At 40.4% G+C, this 26,946-nt stretch overlaps 1 protein-coding gene across 1 annotated transcript; it reads left to right on the forward strand.

Annotated features, from left to right (window-relative positions):
• Positions 1-1,016: 1,016 nt before the first annotated feature.
• On the forward strand, positions 1,017-25,062 carry GINS3 (GINS complex subunit 3). The gene is made up of 3 exons (XM_037815931.1): positions 1,017-1,439; positions 21,679-21,912; positions 23,487-25,062. The coding sequence occupies exons 1-3, from the start codon at positions 1,257-1,259 to the stop codon at positions 23,715-23,717; spliced, it is 648 nt and encodes a 215-aa protein (XP_037671859.1). The 5' UTR covers positions 1,017-1,256; the 3' UTR covers positions 23,718-25,062.
• The last annotated feature ends 1,884 nt before the right edge of the window (positions 25,063-26,946 follow it).

Genomic DNA, 26,946 nt, shown 5'->3' on the forward strand with positions numbered 1-26,946 from the left:
TCACTTTCTATATCCAATTAGTTGCCAAGTACAGCCACAGTGGACAGCTTCCAAATTGGCTTCCCTGCATCTCATCTCTCCATTCTTCACCCCATTCCTAGAATTCTTTTCCTAAAGCTCAGATTTATGTTACTTACTTGTCCCCAAACCTTACATTTTCTCCCATTTTCTAGGGAATAGCCTAAACTCCTTAGAAGAGTATCCAAGGGTTTCCACAGTTTGGCCCTAACCCCACTCCACATTGCATTTCCCTTCCCATGGGCCTTTTGCTGACATCTCTTGTAGCCTCAGAAAATACCCTTCTATAGGACTGAAGTCCTGCTGTGCATCTCTCAACCATCTGCCACCACCCATATCCCTGGATGAGTAGCATCCCCAAGTAGAAGACCCTATGACCATTGATGCCTTCCTGCCGATTCCCTTCCTCTCCACCGGGTCAGAATGACACCTGACACCGACAGACCAGCTAGGGGGTGGCTGACAACCTATGATGGGTGTAGCTGGGAACAATGAGATTTCCTTTTAGAAACTTAAAAACCACAAAAGGAGATTGCCAGTTGGTGGTAGGGTGAGCTGGGAGGCAGTGAAGTAGACTCAAGGCCTTTGTGAACCACGTTGTCTAGCTTCACCCCTCCTCCCACCTCACCCCGTACTACCACCAAAATTCTGCAGATAGTCATAATCTAGTCCATAATATCTATTTAGGGCTAGTTCTTGGGATTTTTTTTAACGTTTCTTTCAAGTACCAAGATTAACAAAGATGTACAGTGAAAAAAACTGCACTAAACAGGTCAAGCTTGGGGTGGAGGGCACAATGATGCCTTTTTTTTTTTTAACTCCCCAAATTTTGCTGAGTGCTTTAATTTTATAAGCCAATGCAAATGCACCCTGAAGCTTCAATGGGCATTTACAGCTTCTTTTTTAACCCTCCCACGCGGATCTACACTTTGAAGGAGTTACACTTCCGGCGGATCCACCCACCGGGAGCCTCCGCGGGTCGCTCTGGACCAGATCGCCAGACTTTGGCGATTGCTTCTGCCTGGGCAGTGAGCCCGGAGCTGCAGGCTCTCCTGGATCGACTGCTTCGGCTTGGCCCGTCCCTGAACGCGGGAAACAAGAGTTTTTCCCAGCCGGCCAGGGGTTGTCGCGATCTCCATGATCTTAACAATGCTGAGCAGCTTCCTCCTTTCACACCCCTGACTACTTAAGGCCTCCCGAGTCACGCGAGTGGAAGCGGAGAAGCCGAAACCGGCGCCATGTCGGAGGCTTATTTCCCGGTGGAGTCGGGTGCGCTGGGGCCTGAGGAGAACTTTCTTTCCCTGGACGACATCCTCATGTCCCACGAGAAACTCCCGGTGCGCACGGAAACCTCCTTGCCTCGTCTCGGTGCCTTCTTGGAGCGGAGCGGAGGACCCGAGACTCACAACGCAATCCCTCAGGTAAACCTTGCTGTGTGGATTCTAGCCCAGAGAGACTACAACTCCCGGCGCGCGCCGCGGCCCTAGTGTGACGCGTCGCCTGGTGCGGCTCACGGTACCCTCTGGGATTTGTAGTTTCCGGGGGAAGGCTGGCCCGTACGCTTTAATTTCTCTCCGCGGGTCTCCTCAAGCGAAGTGGAGGCGGTCGCCATCTCTGTGAAAACTAAATTTATCCTAGGTTTTCGGATTGCTGCAACATTAATTTCGTTTTTAAAATTTCCCAGATTCAGCAGTCTTTTCCCCCACAATGAGGTGAATGCTAAGAGTTGGCTGGCACGGAATACGTCAGGATCAGGTTTCCGATCACGTTTACGTTAAAACAAAATAAGAGCTTTGGGTAAGGGCAGGTGCTTAATCTAGGAAACACAAATAGATTCATTCCTGCGTAATGATGTCGCTTTCAACAACCATTTCTGAGGACTTAGTGCCAACAAGGATGGGGTGGGGGTGGGGTCAACTTTTCCGTTTGTTACCCCTTTAATCCGTCAACAGCGCATAGGTATTGTTACGAGGATACGGGAAATGTTGGGTAACTTGTCCACGGTTCCTCAGTGTTTGGTGAGTTGGGATTCGAACCTAGGCCTGTATGGCTTAACATACTAATTTGTTTCAGGAAAGCATGGCTTTTAATGGCAACGATTTATTTCCTGTTAAACCTTGTTTTCATTTGGAAGGTTGTTTTTGTTTAGACCGTTTTGAGTTCATTTTTATCAAAATGATACACACACAAAGTTTTGTTGATTTGTTAACACAGAAGTGAATTTATTTTTTTTTTTACTTTTTATTTTAAAATAATTTCAAACTTACAGGACAGTTGCCAAAATAATACAAACCCCATACAATGAACTCCAACATAACGGCCCCCACATACCCAGATCCACCAAATGTAACATTTTGCCACCTTTATGGTATCTATTTTCTGAACATTTATGATTAAGTTGCACACATCATAATCCTTGAACACATAATATTTCCATGTACATTTCCTGTGAACAAGGATGGTCACTTATGTGATCATCTTCAGTGCATTGATATAAACCTTACATTTCTGTATTCCAATTTTTTATGTTCCGGTAATGTCCTTTTCTTATTTGATTTTTTTTTTTTTTTACATTTTTGTTGTGAAATATAGCATATATGCAGAACAGTGATAACTTTCAAGGTATGATTTAACAAGTAATTAGAAAATTTCAAAGAATGTTATGGGTTACAGTTCCTCAATTTCAGTTATTTTCTTATTGTGAAATATAACATGTATACAGAAAGGTGACAATTTTCAAAGTATGATTTAACAAGTAGTTATGTAGGTAATTTCAAAGAATGTTAGGGATTATATTTTCACAGTTTCTGCTATTTCCTTACTGTGAAATAGAACTTATATACAGAAGGGTGATAACTTTCAAAGTCCAATTTAACAAGTAGCTATAAAGCAAATTTCAAAGAATGTCATGGGTTACAGTTCCACTATTTTTGTTTCTTTCTAGCTATTCTAACACCCTAACATCTAAAAAAAATTATATAAAGATGCAGTATTTGTAATCCTTTGATAAATCCTGTTGTCTATTGCTACCTCTTCCTCTCATTTAATCGTTTTCTGAGTCTTCAGGGATGTCTAGGCAGTGACCACCCTAACTTGTTCATTTTGTAAAGGGGTGTCGATATTATGGGGAAGGGGGCTGCATCTGGTTGATGTTCTTGAAGAGGCTGTTGCTTCTGGGTTTGGTGACTTATCTGGCATAGGAACACTCTGGAGGATTTAAGTTTCTGAAAAATAAACATAGTGAGTGAAATTTTTATGGGGTCTCAGATAGGGACCTGATATTTCAGGATTGTTGGTTAGGGATTGGCAAACTGTGGCCATTTGGGATATCTAGCTGGAACTTGCATAAGAGTAACCTCCAGGATAGCCTCTTAACTCCATTTGAAATCTCTTAGCCACTGTAACCTTATTTTGTTACCTTTCTTTACCTCTTTTGGTCAAGAAGGCATTTTCAATCCCTAGATGCCAGGGCCATGCTCATTCCTGGGAGTCATGTCCCACGTCACCAGGGAGATTCATTCCCCTGGGAGTCATGTCGCATGATGGGAGGAGGTTAATGAATTTATTTGCAGAGTTTGGCTTGGAGAGAGAAGGGCCACATCTGAGCAAGAGAAGAGGTTCTCTGGAGGTGTCTCTTAGGCATAATTATAGGTAGGCTTAGCCATAATTATAGATAGGAACAACCATAAGTTCCACTAGAGCAAGCCTCAAGATCAAGGGCTTGACTTATTAAGTAAGGGGTTCCTAATTTCACCTAGCATATATTCTGTCCAAGATAAACAATCAGTGTCTCACATTATCTTCACTTAGTTGTACAATCATCAACACTCTCCATTTTAAACGATTGTCATAACACAAAATACCCCAAAGATCTTATCAGCCCCTAATTATTCATCCCTAGTATTAGTGTAGAACTGGTGAGGTATTCCGATTAGAGATAGTCTATTCTATGCAATGGGTAGTTTTTCCCATATACCACTCTGTTGTTAACTCTTTGTACCGGTGTCATACCTTAGAAGTATATCATGCAAACACTTATTTATATTTGTAGTGCTATTCTGTGGGATACATCCCTTTAAAACAACCACTTTTGATCATGTTCACTTTCAATGTGGCACTGATACTTTGACTCCCATTACCAAACAGTCATCACCTCTGTCCATTTTTCGGAAGAGGAAATACCTTTAAGTTCACCATCAATAACATGTCTCTACATATTAGGTTATCATTCCCCCTTCACTAGCTTCTGTGAAGCTGTATTCTACATTATAAGACATTGATTTCATATTGTTTAGGGAATTCATAGTAGTGGTAACATACAATCTCTCCTTTTGTGTCTGACTTATTTCACTCAATATTATGTCTTCAGGATCCATCCATGTTGTAATGTATTTCAGGAACTCATTCCTTTTTACTGCCACGTAGTATTCCATTGTATGTATATACCACATTTTGTTTATCCTCTCATCTGTTGAAGGACACTTGGATTGTTTCCATCTCTTGGCAATTGTGAACAATGCTGCTATGAACACCAGTGTGCAAATGTCTGTTCCTGTCACTGCTTTCAGATCTTCTGGGTGTATACCAAGAAGTGGAATTGCCAGATCATATGGTAACTTGATAACTAGTTTTCTGAGAAACTGCCATACTGTCTTCCACAGTGGCTGTACCATTATACATTCCCACCAGCAGTAACAGTTCCAATTTCTCCACAGCCTCTTTAGCATTTGTAGTTTCTTTTTGTTTAATGGCAGCCATTCTTATTAGTGTGAAATGGTATCTCATTGTGGTTTTGATTTGCACTTCCACAATAGCTAGTGAAGATGAACATTTTTTCATGTGTTTTGTAGCCATTTGTATTTCCTCTTCGGAAAAATGTCTTTTCATATCTTTTGCCCATTTTATAATTGGGCTGTTTGTACTATTGTTGTTGAGTTTTAAGATTTTTTTTTTATACTGGATATCAATCTCATCAGATATATGGTTGCCAAATATTTTTTCCTATTGACTTGGTTGCCTCTTCATCTTTTTGACAAAGTCCTTTGAGTTACAGAAGCTTTTGATTTTGAGGAGTTCCCATTTATCTATTTTTTTCTTTTGCTACTTGTGCTTTGGGTGTTAGGTCTACGTAACGACCTCCTAATACTAGGTCTTGAAGATGTTTCCCTACATTATCTTCTAGGACTTTTATGGTACTCTCTCTTATATTGAGGTCTTTGATCCACTTGGAGTTAATTTTTGTATAAAGTGTGAGGTAAGGATCCTCTTTCATACTTCTGGATATGGATATCCAGTTCTCTCAGCTCCATTTGTTGAAGAGACTGTTCTGTCACAGTTCATTGGATTTGGGGGCCTTATCAAAAATCAGTCGAAGATGGAAGACTGGTGAGCTGTATGTTTTAGTTACTCCTCCAGGAAAGTAGGTAGAAAGCCAGGAACTGCGTGGACTGGACACCACAGAGCAATCTGTCTTTGGGCATACTTCATACAACACTCATGAAAATGTCGAACTGCTGAGATCAGTGAAATCTGTAAGTTTTTGCGGCCAGGGGACCCGCGCCCCTCCCTGCCAGGCTCAGTCCCTGGGAGGGGGGGCTGTCACCTCCGGGAAGGAGAAGGGAGAACTGCAGTGGCTGCTCTTATCGGAAACTCATTCTACTGATCCAGACTCCAACCATAGATAGACAGAGACCAGACACCAGAGAATCTGTGAGCAGCCAGCCCAGCAGAGAGGAGACAGGCATAGAAAAAAAAAAAACAACACGAAAAACTCCAAAATAAAAGCGGAGGATTTTTAGAGTTCTGGTGAACACAGAAAGGGGAAGGGCGGAGCTCAGGCCCTAAGGCGCATATGCAAATCCCGAAGAAAAGCCGATCTCTCTGCTCTGTGGACCTTTCCTTAATGGCCCTGGTTGCTTTGTCTCTTCGCATTTCAATAACCCATTAGATCTCTGAGGAGGACCCTTTTTATTTTTTTAATCCTTTTTTCTTTTTCTGAAACAATTACTCTAAGAAGCCCAATACAGAAAGCTTCAAAGACTTTCAATTTGGGCACGTCAAGTCAAGAGCAGAACTAAGAGAGCTCTGAGACAAAAGGCAATAATTCAGTGGCTGAGAAAATTCACTAAACACCACAACTTCCCAAGAAAACGGGGGTGTCCGCTCACAGCCACCATCCTGGTGGACAGGAAACACTCCTGCCCATCGCCAGCCCCATAGCCCAGAGCTGCCCCAGACAACCCAGTGTGACGGAAGTGCTTCAAATAACAGGCACACACCACAAAACTGGGCATGGACATTAGCCTTCCCTGCAACCTGAGCGGATTGTCCCAGAGTTGGGAAGGTGGAGCAGTGTGAATTAACAAAGCCCCATTCAGCCATCATTTGAGCAGACTGGGAGCCTCCCTACACAGCCCAGCAGCCCAGAACTGCCCTGAGGGGACGGCACTCACCTGTGACATAGCACAGTCATCCCTCAACAGAGGACCCGGGGTGCACAGCCTGGAAGAGGGGCCCACTTGCAAGTCTCAGGAGCCATACGCCAATACCAAGGACTTGTGGGTCAGTGGCAGAGACAACTGTGGCAGGACTGAACTGAAGGATTAGACTATTGCAGCAGCTTTAAAACTCTAGGATCACCAGGGAGATTTGATTGTTAGGGCCACCCCCCCTCCCCGACTGCCCAGAAACACGCCCCACATACAGGGCAGGCAACACCAACTACACACGCAAGCTTGGTACACCAATTGGGCCCCACAAGACTCACTCCCCCACTCACCAAAAAGGCTAAGCAGGGGAGAACTGGCTTGTGGAGAACAGGTGGCTCGTGGACGCCACCTGCTGGTTAGTTAGAGAAAGTGTACTCCACGAAGCTGTAGATCTGATAAATTAGAGATAAGGACTTCAATAGGTCTACAAACCCTAAAAGAACCCTATCAAGTTCAGCAAATGCCACGAGGCCAAAAACAACAGAAAATTATAAAGCATATGAAAAAACCAGACGATATGGATAACCCAAGCCCAAGCACCCAAATCAAAAGACCAGAAGAGACACAGCACCTAGAGCAGCTACTCAAAGAACTAAAGATGAACAATGAGACCATAGTACGGGATATGAAGGAAATCAAGAAGACTCTAGAAGAGCATAAAGAAGACATTGCAAGACTAAATAAAAAAATGGATGATCTTATGGAAATTAAAGAAACTGTTGACCAAATTAAAAAGATTCTGGACACTCATAGTACAAGACTAGAGGAAGTTGAAAAACGAATCAGTGACCTGGAAGATGACAGAATGGAAAATGAAAGCATAAAAGAAAGAATGGGGAAAAAAATTGAAAAAATCGAAATGGACCTCAGGGATATGATAGATAATATGAAACGTCCAAATATAAGACTCATTGGTGTCCCAGAAGGGGAAGAAAAGGGTAAAGGTCTAGGAAGAGTATTCAAAGAAATTGTTGGGGAAAACTTCCCAAATCTTCTAAACAACATAAATACACAAATCATAAATGCTCAGCGAACTCCAAATAGAATAAATCCAAATAAACCCACTCCAAGACATATAGTGATCACACTGTCAAACACAGAAGAGAAGGAGCAAGTTCTGAAAGCAGCAAGAGAAAAGCAATTCACCACATACAAAGGAAACAGCATAAGACTAAGTAGTGACTACTCAGCAGCCACCATGGAGGCGAGAAGGCAGTGGCACGATATATTTAAAATTCTGAGTGAGAAAAATTTCCAGCCAAGAATACTTTATCCAGCAAAGCTCTCCTTCAAATTTGAAGGAGAGATTAAATTTTTCACAGACAAACAAATGCTGAGAGAATTTGCTAACAAGAGACCTGCCCTACTGGAGATACTCAAGGGAGCCCTACAGACAGAGAAACAAAGACAGGACAGAGAGACTTGGAGAAAGGTTCAGTACTAAGAGATTCGGTATGGGTACAATAAAGGATATTAATAGAGAGAGGGAAAAATATGGCAAACATAAACCAAAGGATAAGATGGCCGATTCAAGAAATGCCTTCACGGTTATAACGTTGAATGTAAATGGATTAAACTCCCCAATTAAAAGATACAGATTCGCAGAATGGATCAAAAAAAATGAACCATCAATATGTTGCATACAAGAGACTCATCTTAGACACAGGGACACAAAGAAACTGAAAGTGAAAGGATGGAAAAAAATATTTCATGCAAGCTACAGCCAAAAGAAAGCAGGTGTAGCAATATTAATCTCAGATAAAATAGACTTCAAATGCAGGGATGTTTTGAGAGACAAAGAAGGCCACTACATACTAATAAAAGGGGCAATTCAGCAAGAAGAAATAACAATCGTAAATGTCTATGCACCCAATCAAGGTGCCACAAAATACATGAGAGAAACACTGGCAAAACTAAAGGAAGCAATTGATGTTTCCACAATAATTGTGGGAGACTTCAACACATTACTCTCTCCTATAGATAGATCAACCAGACAGAAGACCAATAAGGAAATTGAAAACCTAAACAATCTGATAAATGAATTAGATTTAACAGACATATACAGGACATTACATCCCAAATCACCAGGATACACATACTTTTCTAGTGCTCATGGAACTTTCTCCAGAATAGATCATATGCTGGGACATAAAACAAGCCTCAATAAATTTAAAAAGATTGAAATTATTCAAAGCACATTCTCTGACCACAATGGAATACAATTAGAAGTCAATAACCATCAGAGACTTAGAAAATTCACAAATACCTGGAGGTTAAACAACACACTCCTCAACAATCAGTGGGTTAAAGAAGAAATAGCAAGAGAAATTGCTAAATATATAGAGACGAATGAAAATGAGAACACAACATACCAAAACCTATGGGATGCAGCAAAAGCAGTGCTAAGGGGGAAATTTATAGCACTAAACGCATATATTAAAAAGGAAGAAAGAGCCAAAATCAACTAATGGATCAACTGAAGAAGCTAGAAAATGAACAGCAAACCAATCCTAAACCAAGTAGAAGAAAAGAAATAACAAGGATTAAAGCAGAAATAAATGACATAGAGAACAAAAAAACAATAGAGAGGATAAATATCACCAAAAGTTGGTTCTTTGAGAAGATCAACAAGATTGACAAGCCCCTAGCTAGACTGACAAAATCAAAAAGAGAGAAGACCCATATAAACAAAATAATGAATGAAAAAGGTGACATAACTGCAGATCCTGAAGAAATTAAAAAAATTATAAGAGGATACTATGAACAACTGTATGGCAACAAACTGGATAATGTAGAGGAAATGGACAATTTCCTGGAAACATATGAACAACCTAGACTGACCAGAGAAGAAATAGAAGACCTCAACCAACCCATCACAAGCAAAGAGATCCAATCAGTCATCAAAAATCTTCCCACAAATAAATGCCCAGGGCCAGATGGCTTCACAGGGGAATTCTACCAAACTTTCCAGAAAGAACTGACACCAATCTTACTCAAACTCTTTCAAAACATTGAAGAAAATGGAACACTACCTAACTCATTTTATGAAGCTAACATCAATCTAATACCAAAACCAGGCAAAGATGCTACAAAAAAAGGAAAACTACCGGCCAATCTCCCTAATGAATATAGATGCAAAAATCCTCAACAAAATACTTGCAATTCGAATCCAAAGACACATTAAAAAAATCATACACCATGACCAAGTGGGGTTCATTCCAGGCATGCAAGGATGGTTCAACATAAGAAAAACAATCAATGTATTACAACACATTAAAAACTCGAAAGGGAAAAATCAATTGATCATCTCAATAGATGCTGAAAAAGTATTTGACGAAATCCAACATCCCTTTTTGATAAAAACACTTCAAAAGGTAGGAATTGAAGGAAACTTCCTCAACATGATAAAGAGCATATATGAAAAACCCACAGCCAGCATAGTACTCAATGGTGAGAGACTGAAGCCTTCCCTCTAAGATCAGGAACAAGATAAGGATGCCCGCTGTCACCACTGTTATTCAACATTGTGCTGGAAGTGCTAGCCAGGGCAATCCGGCAAGACAAAGAAATAAAAGGCATCCAAATTGGAAAAGAAGAAGTAAAACTGTCATTGTTTGCAGACGATATGATCTTATATCTAGAAAACCCTGAGAAATCGATGATACAGCTACTAGAGCTAATAAACAAATTTAGCAAAGTAGCGGGATACAAGATTAATGCACATAAGTCAGTAATGTTTCTATAGGCTAGAAATGAACAAACTGAAGAGACACTCAAGAAAAAGATACCATTTTCAATAGCAACTAAAAAAATCAAGTACCTAGGAATCAACTTAACCAAAGATGTAAAAGACCTATACAAAGAAAACTACATAACTCTACTAAAAGAAATAGAAGGGGACCTTAAAAGATGGAAAAATATTCCATGTTCATGGATAGGAAGGCTAAATGTCATTAAGATGTCAATTCTACCCAAACTCATCTACAAATTCAATGCAATCCCAATCAAAATTCCAACAACCTACTTTGCAGACTTGGAAAAGCTAGTTATCAAATTTATTTGGAAAGGGAAGATGCCTCGAATTGCTAAAGACACTCTAAAAAAGAAAAACGAAGTGGGAGGACTTACACTCCCTGACTTTGAAGCTTATTATAAAGCCACAGTTGCCAAAACAGCATGGTACTGGCACAAAGATTGACATATAGATCAATGGAATCGAATTGAGAATTCGGAGATAGACCCTCAGATCTATGGCCGACTGATCTTTGATAAGGCCCCCAAAGTCACTGAACTGAGCCATAATGGTCTTTTCAACAAATGGGGCTGGGAGAGTTGGATATCCATATCCAAAAGAATGAAAGAGGACCCCTACCTCACCCCCCTACACAAAAATTAACTCAAAATGGACCAAAGATCTCAATATAAAAGAAAGTACCATAAAACTCCTAGAAAATAATGTAGGAAAACATCTTCAAGACCTTGTATTAGGCGGCCACTTCCTAGACTTTACACCAAAAGCACAAGCAACAAAAGAGAAAATAGATAAATGGGAACTCCTCAAGCTTAGAAGTTTCTGCACCTCAAAGGAATTTCTCAAAAAGGTAAAGAGGCAGCCAACTCAATGGGAAAAAATTTTTGGAAACCATGTATCTGACAAAAGACTGATATCTTGCATATACAAAGAAATCCTACAACTCAATGACAATAGTACAGTCGGCCCAATTATAAAATGGGCAAAAGATATGAAAAGACAGTTCTCTGAAGAGGAAATACAAATGGCCAAGAAACACATGAAAAAATGTTCAGCTTCATTAGCTATTAGAGAGATGCAAATTAAAACCACAATGAGATACCATCTAACACCGGTTAGAATGGCTGCCATTAAACAAACAGGAAACTACAAATGCTGGAGGGGATGTGGAGAAATTGGAACTCTTATTCACTGTTGGTGGGACTGTATAATGGTTCAGCCACTCTGGAAGTCAGTCTGGCAGTTCCTTAGAAAACTAGATATAGAGCTACCATTCGATCCGGCGATTGCACTTCTCGGTATATACCCGGAAGATCGGAAAGCAGTGACACGAACAGATATCTGCACGCCAATGTTCATAGCAGCATTATTCACAATTGCCAAGAGATGGAAACAACCCAAATGTCCTTCAACAGATGAGTGGATAAATAAAATGTGGTATATACGCACGATGGAATACTACGCGTCAGTAAGAAGGAACGATCTCGTGAAACATATGACAACATGGATGAACCTTGAAGACATAATGCTGAGTGAAATAAGCCAGGCACAAAAAGAGAAATATTATATGCTGTCACTAATGTGAACTTTCAAAAATGTAAAACAAATGGTTTATAATGTAGAATGTAGGGGAACTAGCAGTAGAGAGTAATTAAGGAAGGGGGAACAATAATCCAAGAAGAACAGATAAGCTTTTTAACGTTCTGGGGATGCCCAGAAATGACTATGGTCTGTTAATTTCTGATGGATATAGTAGGAACAAGTTCACAGAAAGGTTGCTATATTATGTAACTTTCTTGGGGTAAAGTAGGAACATGTTGGAAGTTAAGCAGTTATCTTAGGTTAGTTGTCTTTTTCTTACTCCCTTGTTATGGTCTCTTTGAAATGTTCCTTTATTGTATGTTTGTTTTCTTCTTAACTTTTTTTTTCATACAGTTGATTTAAAAAAGAAGGGAAAGTTAAAAAAAAAAAAAAGAAAGAAAAACAAGGGAAAAAAATGATGTAGTGCCCCTTTGAGGAGCCTGTGGAGAATGCAACCTCCATGGTTGCTAACATGACCACAGACATAGGGGACTGGTGGTTTGATGGGTTGAGCCCTCTACCATAAGTTTTACCCTTGGGAAGACGGTTGCTGCAAAGGAGAGACTAAGCCTCCCTATATTTGTGCCTAAGAGTCTCCTCCTGAATGCCTCTTTGTTGCTCAGATGTGGCCCTCTCTCTCTGGCTAAGCCAACTTGAAAGGTGAAATCACTGCCCTCCCCCCTACGTGGGATCAGACACCCAGGGGAGTGAATCTCCCTGGCAACGTGGAATATGACTCCCGGGGAGGAATGTAGACCTGGCATCGTGGGACGGAGAACATCTTCTTGACCAAAAGGGGGATGTGAAAGGAAATGAAATAAGCTTCAGTGGCAGAGAGATTCCAAAATGAGCTGAGAGGTCACTCTGGTGGGCACTCTTACGCACACTTTAGACAACCCTTTTTAGGTTCTAAAGATTGGGGTAGCTGGTGGTGGATACCTGAAACTATTATACTACAACCCAGAACCCATGAATCTCGAAGACAGTTGTATAAAAATGTAGCTTATGAGGGGTGACAGTGGGATTGGGAATGCCATAAGGACCAAACTCCACTTTGTCTAGTTTATGGATGGATGTGTAGAAAAGTAGGGGAAGCAAACAAACAGACAAAGGTACCTAGTGTTCTTTTTACTTCAATTGCTCTTTTTCACTCTAATTATTATTCTTGTTATTTTTGTGTGTGTGCTAATGAAGGTGTCAGGGATTGATTTAGGTGATGAATGTACAACTATGCAATGGTACTGTAAACAATCGAAAGTACAATTTGTTTTGTATGACTGCGTGGTATGTGAATATATCTCAATAAAATGATGATTAAAAAAAAAAAAATGTAGCTTATGAGGGGTGACAATGGGAGTGGGAAAGCCATAAGGACCACACCCCACTTTGTCTAGTTTACGGATGGATGAGTAGAAAAATAGGGGAAGGAAACAAACAGACAAAGGTACCCAGTGTTCTTTTTTACTTCAATTGCTCTTTTTCACTCTAATTATTATTCTTGTTATTTTTGTGTGTGTGCTAATGAAGGTGTCAGGGATTGATTTAGGTGATGAATGTACAACTATGTAATGGTACTGTAAACAATCGAAAGTACGATTTGTTTTGTATGACTGCGTGGTATGTAAATATATCTCAATAAAATGATTAAAAAAAAATAAAAAAAATATTATGATTAAAAAAAAAAAAAAAATCAGTCGACCATAGATCTGGGGTTCTACTTCCAAACTCTCAATTTGATACCATTGATTAATATGTCTATCTTTGTGCCAGTAGCATGCTATTTTGTCTACTGTGACTTTATAGTAGGCTTTAAAGTCAGGAAGTGTAAGTCTTTCCATGTCACTTTTCTTTTTTATAATGTTTTTGGCAATTTGGGGCCCCTTTCCCTTCCAAATAAATTTGGTAACCAGCTTTTCCAAGTCTGCAGAGTAGGTTGTTGGTATTTTCATTGGAATTGCATTGAATCTGTAGATCGGTCTGGGTAGAATTGACATCTTAAGAACTTGAAGCTTTCCTATCCATGAAGACTGAATATCTTCCCACCCCTTTAAGTACTCTTTGATTTCTTTTAGTAAAGTTTTGTAATTTTCTGTGTACAGGTCTTTTAAATTTATTCCTAGATACTTGATTTTTTTAGTTGCTATTGTAAATGGAATTTTTTCCTTGAGTGTCTCTTCAGTTAAGTCATTTCTAGTGTATGGGAACATTACTGACTTTTTTTTTTTTTTTGGCTTTTATAAAGGGGGTTTATTTGGGTACAGAGTTACAGTCTTAAGGCCATTAAGTGTCCAAGGTAAGGCATCAACAATCGGGTACCTTCACTGAAGGATGGCCATTGGTGTTCAGAAAACCTCTGTTAGCTTTAAAGGCATGTGGCTGGCGTCCACTTGCTCCCAGGTTACGTTTCTAAATGGCATTCTCCAAAATGTTGCACTTGGGGTGTTTTGTCCTCTCTTAGCTGCAGCTTCTCTTCAAAATGTCACTCTCAGTTGCTCTGGGGTCCTTCTGTCTGTGAATTCCTTTATATGACTCCAGTGATTCAATTAACACCCACCCTGAATGGGCGGGGTAACACCTCCATGGAAATTATCCAAACATTTCACTCACCATTGACTGAGTCACATCTCCGTGGAAACACTCACTCAGAGGAGTCCAGTTTAATCAACACTAATATGTCTGCCCTCACGAGATTGCATCAAAGAACATGGCGTTTTGGGGGGCATAATACATCCAAACCGGCGCAATTTAAAAATAAAAAAGACTAATAATGCTTAACTTTATACCCCTAAATATTACATATTTGCTAATGTCATCGTTGATGTTTTCTTTTTACGTTTACATATGATCAACAAATAATCCAATTCATTATACCAAATACTGAGGAGGATTAGTCACAGTTTGATGCTGATCATTTTTTTTTATTAAATTCAGTTTTATTGAAATACATTCACACGCCATACAATCATCCATGATATACAATCCGCTGTCCACAGTATGATAACATAGTTATGCGTTCATCACCACAGTCTATCTCAACATTTTCCTTACATCAGAAAGAACCAGAACAAGAATAAAAAATAAAAGTAAAAAAAGAACACCCAAATCATCCCCCCATCCCACCCCGTTTGTCCTTTAGTTTTTATCCCCATTCCTCCACTCATCCATACACTAGCTAAAGGGGGTGTGATCCACAAGGTCTTCACAATCACACTGTCACCCCTTGTAATCTACATTATTATATAATTGTCTTCAGGAGTCCAGACTGCTGGGTTGGAGTTTGGTAGTTTCAGGTATTTACTTCTAGCTATTCCAGTACATTAAAACCTAAGAGGTGTTAATCTATATAGTGCATAAGAATGTCCACCAGAGTGACCTCTCGACTCCATTTGGAATCTCTCAGCCACTGAAACTATTTCGTCTCATTTTGCATCCCCCTTTTGGTCAAGAAGATACTCTCAGTCCCATGATGCCGGGTCCACATTCATCCCCGGGAGTCATACTCTTGCGTTGCCAGGGAGATTTACACCCCTGGGAGTCGGGTCCCACGTAGGGGGGAGGGCAGATGCTGATCATTTTTAAATCAAAGTTCAACAATGCAGCATCTAGAAGCACAGTTAAGGACAAATATCTCTACAAGTTTTTATTGCCAGTGCCTGATAATTGCCTTTATAATCATATGTTGACGTTATAGTTGGCAGCAGAAAAGATTCATTTTTCTATTTACTTTTTATATTACATGGAATCATAGAAACAATGGCCCATGTATTGTTCTCAAAGTGATGGTACCTGTCTAAAACATTTCATGTGTTCCTCAAGACATTTTCTTTCACTACCTGCTACCACCATCATTTCATGGAGTATTACCCAGCATCCTAACTGCTCTCTCCCACTATTCTTTCCCTTTCTTTATATCTTGCACATCTACTCCAAACTAATTTTGATCTTGTTCTCATCATGTCATTCTCTTTGTCAAAAATCTCCAGTGGTTCCCTTTATTCTACAAGATAGTGTCCAAATCACTGTTAGCTCTTAAAATCCTTGCATAATCAAGTACAAAATCACCTTTGAAATTGAATCTGCCACTATTCTTTTTCACATTTTTCCTCAACCAGGTAAGCTAGTCACTGTCTCTTACAGGAGCCATACTTATTGTTGCTTTTATAACATTTCTCTTAATTATCCCTTTATCTGAGTTTTTGTCTCTCTTCTCATTTTGCCGAGGTCTTATTTCCAGTTCTAATTCAACTTTTAACCTCCGTTTTTTTTTTTTTGAATTCAGTTTTATTGAAATATATTCACATATCATACAGTCATCCATGGTATACAATCAGCTGTTTACAGTACGATCATATAGTTATGCGTTCATCACCACATTCTATTTCTGAACATTTTCCTGACATCAGAAAGAATCAGAATAAGAATAAAAAATAAAAATGAAAAAAAGAACACCCAACCACCCCCCCATCCCACCCTATTTGTCATTTAGTTTTTATCCCCGTTTTTCTACTCATCCACCCATACACTAGATAAAGGGAGTGTGATCCACAAGGTTTTCACAATCACACTGTCACCCCTTGTAATCTACATTATTATATAATCGTCTTCAGGAGTCCAGACTACTGGGTTGGAGTTTGGTAGTTTCAGGTATTTACTTCTAGCTATTCCAATACATTAAAACCTAAGAGGTGTTATCTATATAGTGCATAAGAATGTCCACCAGAGTGACCTCTCGACTCCATTTGGAATCTCTCAGCCACTGAAACTATTTCGTCTCATTTTGCATCCCCCTTTTGGTCAAGAAGATATTCTCAATCCCACGATGCTGGGTCCAGATTCATCCCCTGGAGGCGTATCCTGCGTTGCCAGGGAGGTTTACACCCCTGGGACTCAGGTCCCACGTAGTGGGGGGGCAGTGAGTTCACCTGCCGAGGTGGTTCAGTTAGAGTGAGAGAGAGAACCACATCTGAGCAACAAATAGGTACTCAGGGGGAGACTCTTAGGCACAATTATATGCGAGTTTAGTCTCTCCTTTGCAGTAATGAGCTTCATAAGGGCAAGTCCCACGATCGAGGGCTCGGCACATCAAACCGCCAGTCCCAATGTTTGTGACAACATCAATATCAGTCCAGGTGAGGAAGTCCAACTTCTGCACCTTCCCCCAGATCCTTGGCGGGGTGGAGTGGGGGGGGTGCTGTAAATGTATTTTTTATTCTCTGCCCAAATTACTTTGGGATGTGTCACTATTTTACTCTAACCTATACTAACCTACTGTATCTCACTTCCTATTCAAAGTTCCATGTAATTGTGGTGTTTGAAGAAACTGACTGTAGTTATACTGTTTAGAAAATATAGATCCTGCACCAAATAGACATCTCTTCCCTTGGTCTCATATGAAAGCTGAAGTTTTAAAACACAGTCAGTTTCGACCTTTACCCTTTGGCCCGGTTTGCCCTAGTCTTAACCAGATCTGCTTCATTCATATCACTAATTGAAGTCTGGGCTCTTTTTCAGCTTTCTTTTTAACAGTTGCTGTATGCACTAATACTGACATTCATATCTGCTGAGCTCTACTCTGAGTTTCAGGTGTCTCGGAGATACTCATTGTTCCAGAGACCAATCAGGTTATACACTAAGGGATCAGCATCTCAAAGTTTAGAGATAGGCATTACAATTCAGGAATAGAGTTGACTTGCTGTAAGAGCTTACAATCTAGGGACTATTACAATAATCAGAACATTACTGACTTTTGCGCGTTAATCTTGTATCCCACCACTTTGCTGAATTTGTTTATGAGTTCAAGTAGCTTTGTCGTTGATTTCTCAGGATTTTCCAAATACACGAGCATATCATCTGCACATAATGACAGTTTTAATTCTTTATTTCCAACTTGAGTACCTTTTATTTCTTTGCCAGGTTGGATTGCTCTGGCTAGAACTTCTAGCACAATGTTGAATAATAGTCATGACAGTGGGCATCCTTAGGGGGAAGGCTTTCAGTCTCTCACCATTGAGTACTATGCTGGCTGTGGGTTTTTCATATATGTCCTTTATCATGTTGAGGAATTTTCCTTCAATTCCTACCTTTTGAAGTGAATTTATCAACAAAGGATGCTGAATTTTGTTGAATGCTTTTTCAGCATCTGTTGAAATGATCCTTTGATTTTTCCCTTTTGATTTATTAATGTGTTGTATGACAATGATTGATTTTCTTATATTGAACCACTCTTGCATGCCTGGAATGAACCCCACTTAGTCATGGTATATGATTCTTTTAATGTGTCTTTGGATTTCAATTGCAAGTATTTTGTTGAGAATTTTTGCATCTGTATCATTAGGGAGTTTGGCCTATAGGTTTTCCTTTACTGTAGTATCTTTATCTGATTTTGGTATTGGAGTAATATTAGCTTCATAAAATGAGTTAGGTAGTATTCCTTTTTCTTCAATTTTTTGAAAGAGTTTGAGCAGGGATGGTGTCAATTTTTATTGGAAAGTTTGGTAAAATTCTCCTGTGAAGCCATGTGACCCTGGGCTTTTATTTACAGGAAGCTTTTTGATGACTGATTGGATTTCTTTACTTGTGATTGGTTTCTTGAGGTCTTCTATTTCTTCTTGTGTCAGTGTAAGCTGTTCATGTGTTTGCAGGAAATCATCCATTTCCTCTAAATTGTCTAGTTTGTTGGTGTACAGTAGTTCATTGTATCCTCTTATGGTTTTTTAAATTTCTTCGGGATCCACAGTAATGTCCCTCCTCTCATTTCTGATTTTGTTTACTTGGGTCTTCTCTCTTTTTTACTTTGTCAGTCTAGCTAAGGGCTTGTCAAACTTGTTGATCTTCTCAAAGAACCAACTTTTGGTTTTATTTATTCTCTCTATTACTTTTTTTTCCTCCATATCATTTATTTCTGCTTTAATCTGTGTTATTTCTATTCTTCTACTTGTCTTAGGGCTAGTTTGCTGATCATTCTCTAGCTTCTTCAGTTGCTCAGTTAGGTCTTTGATTTTAGCTCTTTCTTCCTTTTTAATGTGTGCATTTAGAGCTGTAAATTTCCCCCTCAGCACCGCCATTGCTGCATCCCATAGGTTTTGATATGTTGTGTTCTCATTTTCATTCATCTCTAGATATTTACTGGTTTTTCTTGCAATTTCTTCTTTGACCCACTGACTGTTTAGAGTGTGTTGTTTAACCTCTACATATTTGTAAATGTTCTGGTTCTTCAGTGGTTATTGACTTCTAGTTGCATCCCATTATGGTCACAGAGTGTGCTTTGAATAATTTCAATATTTTTAATTTTTTGAGACTGTTTTGTGCCCCAGCATATGATCTATCCTGGAGAATGTTCCATGAACACTAGAGAAGAATGTATATTCTAGTAATTTGGGATGTAATACTGTTAATGTCTATAAAGTCTAATTCATTTATCACATTGTTTGGGTTCTCAATTTCCATATAGGTCCTCTGTCTGGTTGTTCTATCAACAGAAGTGAGTGGTATATCGAAGTCTCCCACTATTATTGTAGAAACGTCTGTTGCTTCCTTCAGTTTTGCCAATATTTGTCTCATGTCCTTTGGAGTGTCTTGATTGGGTGCATAAACATTTATGATTGTTATTTCTTATTGGTGAATTGACCCTTTTATTAATATATAGTGTCCTTATTTGTCTCTTATGAAATCTTTGCATTTAAAGTCTATTTTGTCTGATATTAGTGTTGCTACCCCTGCTTTCTTTCGGCTGCAGCTTGCATGGAATATTTTTTTCCACCCTTTCTCTTTCAATCTCTGTGTTGCTGGGTCTAAGATGACTCTCTTGTAAATAGCATATTGATGGATCATACTTTTTTAATCCATTCTGCTGATCTGTATCTTTTAATTGGGGAGTTTAATCCATTCACATTCAGTGTTATTACTGTCAATGCCATTCATGAATTCAACCATCTTATCCTTTGTTTTTTATCTGGCAGATCTGTTCCTGCCCCCCCCCCCCACCTTGTGTTTCATTTTTTTTTGTTTGTTTTTCCTTTGAGTTCTGTGCCCTTGTCCAGACCTCTTTCTCCTTTTTTTTCTCAGCCAGTAGAAATCCCTTTAGTATTTCTTGCAGGGAAGATCTCTTGTTAACAAATTCTTGTTAACAAATCCTAACCCAGTAGAAATTCTTGTTAACAAATCCTCTTGTTAACATATCCTAACCCAGTAGAAATCCCTTTAGTATTTCTTGCAGGGAAGATCTCTTGTTAACAAATTCTCTCTGATGGTCTGTCTGATGTTAATGGAAAAATTCCATTAACATCAGAAAGGTCCACCCAAGGTGAATGCGAAGTACAGGATCATCCATGTCCCTTCTGGAACTGTGTCTTGCCCTGGGCCTGTGCTTGCTAGTGGCCTTAGGAGTTCCCCCATTTATAGGAATTTGAATGCCCCCTCTACTTCCAAGGAGACGGACCTTCTCTTTACTCTGGATGTTCCACCACTGGACTTAGAGCAGCTAAGCCTTTGTCCCAGGCCATCTGCCTCAATTGTTTCCTATACTGCTCTCATCGCCTCAAGCTGCTTTTGCCTGGAGGGCAGATTCTGGGAGAGGGGGTCATACCACAGGGGAGTTTCCCAAATCAGTCTTTCCCAGTTGGAACAAGACCAGGTATCCACAAGGGAATGCTGGCTGGCTCCACACTGCCTTGGTGAGGGGATGAGGGAGGGGCTGGGAAGGGTGCCTGGAGCTTCTATGGCTCTCCAGGGCTGCACTTTCTTGACCTGCCAAGCAAATGCAGCCCTTCACCTGTCCTCCACAGCTCTGAGGAAGCGTACGGTGGTTGTCTCCTCTTTCGCCCATGTCCTGATTGGGTTGGAACAGTGGCCGCCCTCAGAGCCAGGCCTCCAGCAATCTGAAGGAGCTAATCAAAAACTGTGATAAGTGATTGCCTATGCCCACCCCCAATCCTGGGGAAGTGGATTCTTATGTCCCTTTCTGACATTAGCAAGCTGTGTAAGGGACTGGCAACCACTGTGTAGAGAGAGCAGTTTACTGGTATTTACCATAGTTTACCAGCCTTTTCCTCCCATTCTCCCTAGATGCTGTACTGTATTCTACTGGACTCTGGAGTTTTGAAATAGTTGACTCAGACAGTTCCTGCTTGTTTAATAATTGTTCTGGAGGAGGGAGTAATTCCTGGAACTTCCTACTCCTCTATCTTCCCACAGTCCTCCTGGTTGTAGTTTTATTAATATTTATCCTACTTGGTGGTCATAATGTTCCTTGAATTTGTGGTTTGATATCTTTTTTTAATTTTGGAAAATTCATGGCCATTATCTCTTTAGATATTCTTTTGCCTGCCTCAGTCTGTTTCTCCTCCACTTCTGGGAAACCACTGGGCAGCATGTGCTTTGTTTTCTTGTTGTTCCCATAACCAATGTTGGGCATCACGATCTGGCTGTTGAATTTTTTCTGCACCCTGTTGTCAGTGTCTCTGGGTTTCTGCCAGTTACACTTAATTTTGACATATCCATATGACTGTGTCAGATGAACTTCTTGATCCTCTTTTTGATGAACTTGGGCTTCACGAGGGGTCTGAAGGTAGCCATGATGCTAGATAGGAGGTGGCTGCCTTTTCCATAGGCAGCAACACGGAATCAAGCTCTGTGATGTTTTTGTTGCATAAATCCATCATGATATAAAAGTTCAGCCCACACAGTTCTTTTCTTCAAGTCACAACCAGGTCATCTGCTTTTGACAGTCCCTCCAAAGAGAGAAGGCAAATGATTGCTCAGGCAGTGTATATTTCCTTATTGTCACACATATTTACTGTGTCATATTTCTGTTTTTAAAATCTATTTTCTGGTCTGATGCAGGGCTCAAAGCTGGAAATCCCCTTGTGGCTGGCAAAAGGACTTTTTGACAACAAGCGACGGATCCTTTCTGTGGAACTTCCCAGGATCTATCAAGAGGGTTGGAGGACGGTGTTCAGTGCAGATGCCAATGTGGTGGATCTCCATAAAATGGGGCCACATTTCTATGGTTTTGGCTCCCAACTCCTGCATTTTGATAGTCCAGAGAATGCAGATATTTCCCAGTCTCTCCTGCAGGCAAGTAATTGACATGAAACCCTGTGGCACTGCGTACATGTCTCAGAAGCCAGCCGTGGCAGCTGCCGTGCAGCAGTTGATACTCTTACCCAGGGAAGTGTATGATTTATAGAATAGTTGATTATTCCAGGTCAGCCTGCAATTAGACCATGTCTGCCAATTATATGTTTTTTAAAAATACGACTTGTCTGATGCGTCTCATATTTGCCTGCTAAGAGTTGGGACCAGTGGAAAGTCTAGAAAATGGTAAAAGGGTGATGATGGTTATGATGACAGGCACTTCAATACACAGTCCCAGCACAGTGCCAGGACAGGTCTGTGGGGTCCTGTTGGAAATACATGAGTTATTTGTTCTCTTTCCTCATTCTGGGGTTAAGACCTGACTCTGCCATGGACTAGCTATGACTAGGTCAAGCTGCTTGACCTCTCTAGGTGTCAACTCTTTACCCTTAAAATGGAGATAGTGATGGTGTTGAAATAATACAGTTGTAGTGAAGTTTTGTAGTACTGCTTAATAAACGGTAACCATTATTATTATTTTCTATGGACAAAACAGTGTTACGCATATGTTATCATCCTCTACAGTAGAACTTTATTTAAACTTTTCATGGTTATTTCTTATTCTGTTAATGCTAAAAGAAACCATCCTTTCTACCTCTTGGGACTTACACAGCCAAAAGGTTTAATTCTCCATTTCTCACTTTTAAAGAGCTGTAGGCTCAAGACACATTTGTTTGTTGCACTGTTCTGACATCCTCCATCAGGCCTAAGGGTCCTTCGGCCTACTGTGTACCGGTGCTATTTTTAATGTTAATAGTAAACAAAAAATTTGTTGCTATCCATTCAGAAAAATAAGTCAAAATGTGGCTTTTAGAAAGGAGGGAAAGCAACACTGGAGCAATACAAGCTTATGAAACTTTTCTGAGCAGAAAGCTAAAAATGAGGAAAATCCGTTTGTCTTATAATGTCCCAGGATGTGTTCTGAAATTGGAATCCTGTCTTCTTTCCATCACTGCTTTAAAGTGCTTTGAGTTAATGTGCTTATATATCAGATGACATCACCATGAGACAGCTGAAGGAACTGAAGGACGGGTATGGTTTTGGCTCAGAGCCCAATGGTAGAATGGCATCCCCCAGATCTTATGTGTCTCCATCCTGCTCTCAGACCAAAAAATTAAAAAAAGGAAACCGCATTCAATTAAATCAGAAGTCTTCTCTGACTGAAAACTGTCTGCATGTGACTACATCATTAATATTATGACCTTTGTTGCTAATAACAATAGTAGATACTGCTTTTCAAGGAGCTTACTCTGAGCCGGCCTTTTGCTAGTGCTTATGTGGGTTGCTTCATTGGTTTTCATAACAACCCGTTGAATTTTCATAGCACTCTATTTCACAGACAAGAAAACCAAGGCTTGGCAATGTGAAATAACTTACTTATATGGTAGAGGGAATTCAGACTTCCTTCTGACTGAGTCCTCAGCCCAAATTCTTTCATGCCTTTTAAATGCAAAAATGGATCTGGATTTCTGGGATGTGAGATCAACCCTGATTTCTCTTACTCTCTTCTTCAGACATTTATTGGACGTTTTCGCCGCATTATGGACTCCTCTCAGAATGCCTACAATGAAGACACTTCAGCACTGGTTGCTAGGCTAGATGAGATGGAAAGAGGCTTATTTCAAATAGGCCAGAAAGGACTAAATGACTTTCAATGTTGGGAGAAAGGACAGGCTTCTCAGATCACAGCTTCCAACCTTGTTCAGAATTATAAGAAGAGAAAATTCACCAACATGGAAGACTGAAGACCAGAAGAACACAGACTTGCTCCTTGTAGATTCATCCCTCTGTGTGCTCTTGGCAAGAGCCTGGTTGATCTTGTGAAGGGCCAGAATCTTGTTCCATTTCATGGCTTTCTTCTGCAACAGTCTCTGAAATGGCACCATCTGGTTGGGAAAAGACTTGGGAAAAGACATGCTGGAGATGTCCCTGGCCCCATGAGTCTTCCCAGAGTCTCCACCCTGCTGTCCCGCAGTCCAGGCCCACTTAATCCAAGAACCCACAGCCAAGGAGAATAAAGTCCTTCCTAAATAAGGATCATTAATGTATACAACTGCTTACCATTGCAGTTAGGTTGGAACTGGAATTCCTTGTGTCTGGGAATTTGGACAGTCTCAGGTGTCCAGTTTCACTAGCTCCAAAGGGCAGGTACAAGTTGGACTATCTTAGCCTGTTCACAAAATGTCCTCTTGAGCTTATTTGTCTCATCTTCCTTGTGGTTGTACAAAGGACCATACCCCTTTGTACAACCGGCCTTACTTGTATATATCTCTTGCCACCTGCCTGTGGGGAGTTATGCCAGTTTCCAAAAACAGTCATCAAAAATGAGGGAGGAAAGGGAAAGGCAGATAAATGACATGGATTTTACTAAAGAGAAGATGTTGCTTTCATATTCTGTAATCAGGGTTTTCTGAACTGGCATATACGTAACTCTACAGTCAGCCTAGAAAGGAAGTGGTTAAACTGAGCCTGTTTTTGTCTCTGAGATTTCTATTGCACCCTCACAGTTACTCCATTCCCTCTAGAAAAGCTGTCAGGGAATCATTTGGAATTGCAAAGTAGTTGTTAAAAAGTGTTCGCCAGCCTTTGTTGCATCTGGAAATCAGGGCTTTAGGATTGCTGGTTATGAAGAGCCCTTTTTGAGAAGTTTAACATGGGAAATTTAAGTGGGCACAAGACCTTGATTATGTATTTTGTGTTTTTCTTTTCAGTAAATTTTGCAACATTATTGCATCGAGGAGCCTGGCCATTTACTTGGAATTTGTCTAAGCAGGCACAAAACCTTCCCCTTGCTGATTGAGAAGGCAACCTGGGCTGAGTAGGGAACAGCTTTCCCTGGGACCCATTAGACTGTTTGAAGGACAGTTTTCCCCACCCCACTGCTCCCCCTCCAACGCCCCACCACAAGTGAGAAATGTCTTTGTCAGTGGAAATTATAGAGGAATTTGGGTATTAAGGTTGTGTGGATGTCTTGATGTGAGCTTAGAATGACAAATGCTTTTAAAATGCCTGCTTTAAGATGGAATTAATGTTTTTATAATTTGATTTTAGTGCTAAATAAATGATCTGCTTTGCTCATGCATACATTCTGTACAAGTACTATTTCTGTCACTCTAGTACTACAGATGATCAGGCAAAGCTCTCAGAGAATTTCATCTTTGATAGTATTTGACAGTAATGCCCAAATACATCCATATTTTAGCAACTGCTCTTTTGCTTGCACAGTACTCATAAATATGAGGCATATTATCTGTCACGATGTTCTGTGTTCTAAAGAGATGGGACTTCCATTGTCACCATGGCATTTATATACAGCCAGGCCCCTGGAAACAATCCATAGAGTGAGAAAAGCATATTATTTAACTTTTGGCATCATTATTTTCACAGATAGCACTGTGTTAAAAGCCAGTTCTAAGATTACTGCCATTTTTTCTTCTTATTAAAGAAAATTGCTCAGGGGCCATATGCCAGGAATATGTGGGTGTGCACATGCAGAATTTATTCCCTGTTTTAAATTTTGAAAAGATTTTCGTTTATGTTTGTGACAGATTATATTACAAGTAACCTTTGAAACATCCATTTTAATTGCAAATTTGTCTTCAGGCCCATTGATTACTACCCCTCTGCAACCCTCTCCAACCAGGATTTTGGATTACTATTTGGTCCCTTCAAAGAATCAAATTTCTCAAAATGAGTTATCAGACTGACTCAAATAGCAAATTGAGGTTAAAATCAAAGGAAGAAATATATATGTACTCTTCCCCGTTAAAGACTCGGGCCTTAATTGTACACAAAAGACCCCACTCTGTTCACATTTCTCCCTGGGACAGTCTTGGTGCAGCTGGGAGAAGTGGGACAAGGCCCGGTGTCCTGTTGGTTCCTCCTGCTCTCCGTGACCTCTGAACTTTGGACAGCACCAGCCTCAGTCTTTGGTTCTCTTTTCTTGCCATTCCCACCCACTCCCTAGGGGATGTCATCCAGTCTCAAGGCTTTAAACACCATCTCTCCATCTATATGCTGAAGACTCCCAAATGTGTGTATCCAGCTCAGACCTCTCCGTGAACTCCAGGCTCTGATTCAACCCCCTGCTTGATATGTCCACTTAGACACCTGATTTAACAGGGCTAAAATTGATCTTCTAATCTTAACCCCTCAGTGCACTCCTATAATCCTTCCCATCTCTGTTTTTGACAACTCCGTACTTCTTTATTGCTTGGGACAGAAACCTTAGTGGCCTCCTTGACCCTCTTCTCACTCTCTGTATCTTTTGTGTCTACCTTCAGACCTTTTGCGGAATCTGACCACTTCATCCCACCTGCAGGGCCGTTACTCTGTTCCAGGCTACCACCATTTCCTTCCTGATTTGTTGCAGTAGCCTTGTAACTGCCCCCTGCAGTTACCCTTACCCTCCCCAACTTCAGCCTCTTCTCACCATAGCAGCCAGAGTGGTCTTGTTAAAAATAGATCAGATCTTGTTAATTCTCTGTGCAAAACACTCCCATCTCGGAGAAAAAGGCAGTTTCTTAGTGTGACCTATAAGGCCCTACGTGCTAGGACCCCTCCCCATTTCCTCTGCGTGCATCTTCATTCTCTCCCCTGGAGCCACACTGGGCTCCTCCCTGTTTCTTGAACATGTCAGACCCACTCCTACCTCAAGGCCTCTGCTTGTGTTCCCTCTGCCTGGAATGTACTCCACTTAAATATTAGCATGGCTGGCTCTTTCACATTTTTTTAGGTCTTTGTTCAAATGTCACTTTCTCGGCAAGGCCTTCCCTGGCCACCCTTTATAAAATAAGCACTCCTTCCTTCCTTCATCAGTACACAACCAGACGGTATACATTACATTACTGCTAAGGAAAAAAAGGGAACGGGAAAAGGAAGTGTATATATTTCATTCTCACAACCATATGGGGTAAGTTCTTTTATTGCCTCCATTTTACGGATGAGAAATGTGAGGGTTGGAATCAGACAAAT

The sequence above is a fragment of the Choloepus didactylus genome, chromosome 22, assembly GCF_015220235.1.
Source record: "Choloepus didactylus isolate mChoDid1 chromosome 22, mChoDid1.pri, whole genome shotgun sequence".
Taxonomy (NCBI): Eukaryota; Metazoa; Chordata; class Mammalia; order Pilosa; family Megalonychidae; genus Choloepus; species Choloepus didactylus.

Bases quoted from the DNA above. Each gene is read 5' to 3' on its own strand.
- GINS3 (XM_037815931.1), top strand. From the start codon at position 1,257: ATGTCGGAGGCTTATTTCCCGGTGGAGTCGGGTGCGCTGGGGCCTGAG. The intron at 1,440-21,678 runs GTAAACCTTGCT...GGTCTGATGCAG, and splicing joins CTCACAACGCAATCCCTCAG to GGCTCAAAGCTGGAAATCCC. The intron at 21,913-23,486 runs GCAAGTAATTGA...TCTCTTCTTCAG, and splicing joins TTTCCCAGTCTCTCCTGCAG to ACATTTATTGGACGTTTTCG.